Source organism: Fulmarus glacialis, unplaced genomic scaffold (genome assembly GCF_000690835.1).
Source record: "Fulmarus glacialis isolate BGI_N327 unplaced genomic scaffold, ASM69083v1 scaffold13419, whole genome shotgun sequence".
Taxonomy (NCBI): Eukaryota; Metazoa; Chordata; class Aves; order Procellariiformes; family Procellariidae; genus Fulmarus; species Fulmarus glacialis.
In genome coordinates this window covers 1-6053 of record NW_009231459.1, presented here as the reverse complement: position 1 = coordinate 6053, position 6053 = coordinate 1, and the positions used below count along the sequence as shown (strand labels likewise).

The 6053-nt window shown below is 48.8% G+C and overlaps 1 protein-coding gene across 1 annotated transcript; it reads right to left on the bottom strand.

Moving 5' to 3' along the window:
• Positions 1–4643: 4643 nt before the first annotated feature.
• Positions 4644–5981, bottom strand: LOC104081738 (dual specificity protein phosphatase 1). Its single transcript, XM_009584589.1, has 2 exons — positions 5680–5981; positions 4644–5158 (listed from the first exon to the last, which is right to left on the bottom strand). Exons 1-2 carry the CDS (start codon positions 5831–5833, stop codon positions 4788–4790), a joined length of 525 nt encoding a protein of 174 aa, XP_009582884.1. The 5' UTR covers positions 5834–5981; the 3' UTR covers positions 4644–4787.
• Between the last annotated feature and the right edge of the window lie 72 nt (positions 5982–6053).

Here is a 6053-nt window from a genome sequence, read left to right as displayed (position 1 = left end):
TTCTCCCTGAGAGCTCTCAGGTCTCTCCCTTCAGGCCTGCTTTCCCTCCTTTAATATCTTAGTCCCACTTAACCTTTTATGCCCCTGATGGGTGCTAACGGGACCCACCTGGCCAGGCGCCTTGGCCACGTCTCTCGGCAGGGCTGCCAGCCCCCCATCAGCCGTGGCCGCTGGCTCCGCACCATAGTAAATAGCATGTAGCAGGAAAGCCACACGCAGCACAAACCTCAGGGCTAATTTGTTGTTTCAGCATGAGTGGGTTTGAGCCTGGGTTTTGGCTGTTTTCCCAACCTCCCTACAGCCTTGGATCGGAGCAGATTTGGGGAAGCCAACGCTCTGGGTAGAGTCTCATTGGCTACTCTGCATGTAGGGGTCTGTCATGGACATCGTTGCTGGACAAGGGAAAGGATAAGAAACAGGTTTAGATGAGGTGTGAGGCATAGTGACTTCTAACCACACTAGACAGTCACACACCACGACCTTTTCTCCTTCCCCATTGCACTGCGACTCTGCAGAGCTGGGGAATGGGCTCTCCGGGGCTGCACTCACACCATTTCCAAATGACTCTCAGTGCCCTTTCTGCTGCCTTGGAGCCAGACAGAGGAAAAAACCCAGGTGGTAACCGGGCAAACTAGATTTGCCTGTGTATGATCTGGATGTAATGTTTTTTCAATGTAATGGCATAACACATCCTTGTAGCCCTGCTAGTCTGATCCTGGGGGTGACTAATGCAGGATAGTCCCTAAGCTTGAGTACACGCAGCGACTTTCGAAGCGCTGATTACAAAAGAAAGGCAAAAGCTTTGAGACAAGGGGATTACCCGAGACGCATCTAATCTGGAGCTCTGTGTCTGTTTGTCATGTGATAACTGGGTATACTGTATCCCCTGGGTATTGCATCTTGCCAGGGGTATTACGCGCGGCTCACGTGCTGTGTCCTCGGTGGGTTGGCTGCGTACACCCCTCAGCTGTGGGGACCCGTCTGTGGGTGCTGTATGGAGCCCCACATGCTGTGTTGGGTTACACATTACCATGACTTGCATTTTCTCTCTACGCTTTTTAACCTTTGGGGTGTTGGTGGTCCACGCTCTGGCATTTTGGGGGCCCGAAGGACTTGTCCGCGTCTCCCCATCCCTGCTCTGCGCAGCGCACAATGGCCGTTGTTTGCCTTCGAGGCGGGTGAGCAGCCTCTGGCTTGGGAGGAACAAAGCCCGGAGCCAGTTCCTGCAGACACAAAACATGCCTTTTTATCACTTTGTGACAAATTGGTTTGTCAGCAGCAGGAAGTGATGTTACTGCCGTCCTCACCAAGGGGAAACTCCTCGTGGTTTCCATGGGGATGTATGCAACTGTAGAACTACAGGTTTATATAAGCAGAAAGCCCTACGCACACCTGCTACGTGCTCGGTTTCTGGGGGTCTTGGATCGGATACAAGAGGCAGGGTCTTGGTCGAGCCCTGCTAGCGCAGGGGAAGAGCCAGCTTGTGTGGGAGCTGGGGGAAATGGGAGTTCAAAGCTGTAAAACAGGCTGAACCGTGTGCCTTGATATCCCCAACAAACAAAACAGCAAAGCAGGGAGAATAAATGAGGGGCAAGGAGGGAAAATGCCTCCCTAACACATCCACAGCGGGCAAAGTTCAGCTCGGCTGTGTCATCAAGGCGTCCTCCAGCTCCGCCACAGATGGGCTCTGCCACTGCCCATCTCAGCCCCTCGTGCCTCCTTGCCCGGCTCATACCTCATCCCCCGAGACTTTTTCCACCTCGCCGGCCGCCCCGCTCCTTCCCCCCCTACTCCCAGCAAACCCCCCAGCTGAGCCCATCCGTCTCCCCAGAACTGCGGCACTGAGGTGACGTTTGCAGGTCTCAGTCTGATCTCTCTTCCTTTTCGCTGTTGTTTTTGCCCCCTTATCCTCCCCTTGTTTGGACGGGGTGCCATCCTGTCCACAGAGAGTTTGCAGGAGTCTGTGGGCTCTGGGCACCATGAGACTCTGATTATGGGCGACAGCAGAAGGATCACGATAAAGACTTGGAAAAGGACATCGCATGTCCACTGAGCTGGAAGTGCCTGTCAGTGCCTCACTGGGACCGAAGCCCTGCTGTCGCTGGCTGGCTTTTCCGCCACGGGCTTTGTGCTGAAGCAGCTCTCTTTTGCACCCCTCTGTCAGGTGCCTGCTTAGGTTATAAAAGCTGATCGGCTGCCAGGTAATGAGTTTTATTGTTCCAAGAAACACATAAACAAGCTCCCCCGGCTGACGGGGAGCGGATTTCTGTTTGAATTGCGATTAACAGGCAGGATTTTTTTTTTTTATCAGTTGCATGGCCAGGGCTGCCAAGGTTGTATTTTTCCACTGAACAAGCTCTGCTTTGCTTTGAAGGTGAAAGTTTGTTCCACTGTTTACTGCAGGTGTAAAAAGGTTCATGTATTCAGAAACAGCCTTGCATGCTTTACAGGGAGAGCAGCGGTAGGTGCGATCCTACGGAGCAGCACAACCTGCCAGGGACTTTCCATGGATGAAGGGGTTTTGCAGGATTTGCAGCATGGGACAGACTTTGGGGAGGAATATTCACTTCCAGGTTCATGCACGCTTTAGGAAAATAAGAGTTTCTAACTTGGTTTCTTAGTGCCCAGGGATCTCTCCTCCTTTTAGCTGCTCCATTTTTTTTATCCCTTGGTGTCAGGTTGAAGCCTGGCAATGGCTGACGCGTAGTGCTGACGACAGAGCTGCATCAGAAGGGTAGCTCACATGGAAGAATTTCGGATGCAGCAGTACATCATCCCATCTTTCAAGGGCACCTTCTCCCAGGAGAAGAGTCCTGGATTTTAGCATCATTAATACTCCAGATAACTTGCAGGATTTCGGTAGGAGTTCGTAGTGCTTTGCTTGTCTCCAGTCACATGACAAGAGCACAGCTGCTTTATGCTTAAAAAACCTCTCATTTATAAGCTTAGGATCATAACTGTTAAAATGCCTTGACTTTTACTTGACACAGAGTCATAACCTGCTGTATCTAACCATTTTTGACAGGGCAAAAGTAGGCTCTGACTCCTTGAACATCAGAGAGGCAAGGACTGGTGGCTCCCTTCTGGAGTGAATGCAGGACACCCAATGCCCTAGTGCTCCCCCAGCATCTATCTCCCCGTTACCAGTATTACTACCCTGCCTAGGAAAGCAAGCTTCCAGCTGCATCTCTTCCACATCAGCTTCCCCTGGTAAGGGTATGTCACAGCAACGCTGCTCCCCTCATACGCATCCTGCCCCACACACCCCATGGAGATGTGCATTTCTGTCACACCACACAGCACTAAGCCTGCACCATTTGCTGCCCGTCACCCTCACCCTGCAGCTCCTGCCTGTGAGCTGCCAGGAGTGCTGGTCTGTTAGAGCAACCCTGCCTGACTTTTGATACGCCACATAAAACTCTTGTCATTGCCTCAACTGAAACGCCAGATAAAAGTCACTCCAGTGAGAATCTGCAGCAGGAAAGAATTTATTGGGGTCTGGGTAAGAAAGTAAGTGACTTGTTGGTTACCTGATCTCTTGTTATGCCCCGATTTATTTACAGAGAGAGCCCGGCAAGCCAAATACTTCACTTCAGGCATCAGAGGCAGCTTGAGTTGCAAAAAGGAATCAAGGAGGTGGGACAGAAGAAGAAAACACCTTGGCACAAACTCACAAGCGTTGGAGATCTGTTACCAACAGGTTAATTTTTAGACTTAACCTTTGAAGCATTGAAGTAAACAAGCAATAAGGAAGCTTCTTCCTCCTTCCTAGGAGGACTACTTTAAATTCACTGTAGCCCTGTGCCCAGAACAGCTGATTCGAACTAATACAGCTCTGTGGCCACCACTGCAGGCAAATCCACCTTACAGCCGAGAAGCCAGCCTTGGCTCTCTGCCACTGCATATAATTATATGGGTACAAAGAAAAACCTCAGGTTAAGAAGCAGCAGTAGTCAATTATGTTGTTTAAACCCATTTTCCTATCTAGTTCAGTCAAGATCTGAGGTCAGTAGAGTTGAAAATTCAGATTTCTCTTACAGCTCTTTATCTAGGAACTTCCACGTGAGTTTTGGGACTGTAAAATGCAAGATTTTAAATAATGTATCATCCAGCTCAATAGAAATATCATAATTTATTCTGTTTGTATAAAAAAGTTATAATCATGTAACAAAACTATGTCTTCATAAGAAGAAATATATTATTTCACATCATAAATAAATCAAACATACAACCCTTGGCAACTCAAAAAAGCACTCGCCTGGTGCTTTCACGTCAGTGCTTGGGAAACAAGAAGAGCTGACAGATATATACACACACAGGATTACAGTACCAAAAAATACTGAGGTATTTGGTTTCTCTAGAAATGAAACTTTAGGTTTGTGAAGGCAAAAAAACAATGCACTAATGTAAAAATAAATAAATAGGACTGTCATAAAAAGGGGACAGCATCAGTGTTGCTCAAAGTGTCCAGGAATGGGAATACTGGTGAGCATGCCACTAAACATGGAGCAGGCTTAGGACAGACAGAAGACAAGGAGGAACAGCTCAGGAAGGGACAGTGTCCTTTGATCTCTGTGTAGACATCCAGATATTGGCTTTAAAAGTCAGCAGAAAAGTCAGTAACACCTAGTTCTCTGGCATCAGGTGGGCTCCTCTCCGTTTACGACACTGTTCTGGGATGCATGGATGGTTCTCCACAAAACATGAGTGACTGATGACACTGTCCCTGTAGTTATTGCACTTCTGAGACAGTAAGTCTGAGTTCTGACCATATTTTCACCCGCTTTTCAGCAGCTCGGGGAAGTGGTGATGGGGCTCTGAAGATAGCTTAAAGCACTGGATGAGGTGTGAACAGGGATGGAGACTGGAAAGTTAAAGACCGTGGTGGTCGATGCTCCTCTGTCCAATACTGACATAGCAGGGCTGCCAGCTTCTGCTGAGCAGTTGGGGGCCAGGACCTGCGACTCAAACTGAAGCAGCTGCCCCATGAAGCTGAAGTTTGGGGAGATGATGCTTCTTCTCTGCTTCACAAACTCAAAGGCTTCATCCAGTTTGACTCTGTTGGTCCTCATGAGGTAAGCAAGGCAGATGGTTGCTGACCTGGAGATGCCAGCCTGGCAGTGCACAAATACCCTTCCTCCATCATTTTTAACAGAGTCTGAAAGAATTAAAATACACAGTTAGCAAACAAGTCCCACTGCTTCCAGAGGTGGGAAAGCACAGGCTGCTGGTTTACATTTCTTTAATCCATCCCTTCCTTAGCCTAATAGGTACACCCAGTGCTTTTGAGACAAAGAGAGCCTTTGTCCTGAGGGAACCAGCAATCTAGCTATTTTCATTCTGGGCTCCAATTCCAATTATACTAATAGCTCCTCCAGGTCACTTTAGCAGTCTTGCAAGATTACTTTAATACTGATCCGCTTAAATTCACTAGCTCTTTTCTGCAAGACCAATGCCTCCTGATTCAAGATTTCAAATAGCTAAAGCTATAGTAAAGCTAAGATTATTCCTCTGAGTAGAATAAAATTAGTAGAAATGTTCCCCTTGTATATCTCCCCAATGGAATGAAATTCCCCAATCTCAAATGCAGGTTTTACTGGGGAAAACATTGCCCAAAAAAATCACTTCCCAGGGTATGCTTTCCAGAAAAAGAACAGACTGTAAAGAGAGCTCATTTACCTATGAAGTCAATCGCCTCGTTAAACCAGGAGCTGATATCTGCCTTGTGGTTGTCCTCCACGGGGATACTTTTGTACTGGTAGTGCCCTTCGAAGTGGTTGGGACAGTTCGCCGAGACATTGATTAACGCCGTGATCCCCAAAGCATCCAGCATGTCTTTTCGGGAGGCATGGTAAGCACTGCCCAAGTAGAGGAACGGCAGAATTTCCACCGGCCCACCCTAAAACAGAAAGGACAGACAACCCGTTAACTTCGCTCGGTAGTTTTCCAACAGCCTCCCCTCCTCTCGTCGCACGAAAGCGGCACACCGCCCCGTCCCAGGGCAGCGCCTGCTTGCTCCCGGGTCTCGCCCCCCTCCCGCGGAGCTGCCCCCC

What these genes read in the sequence shown, in the direction of transcription:
- LOC104081738 (XM_009584589.1), bottom strand. Translation starts at nt 5,833, where the DNA reads ATGCTGGATGCTTTGGGGATCACGGCGTTAATCAATGTCTCGGCGAAC. An exon ending in CGAGGCGATTGACTTCATAG is followed by an intron (nt 5,159 to 5,679) that starts GTAAATGAGCTC and finishes TAATTCTTTCAG; the next exon opens with ACTCTGTTAAAAATGATGGA.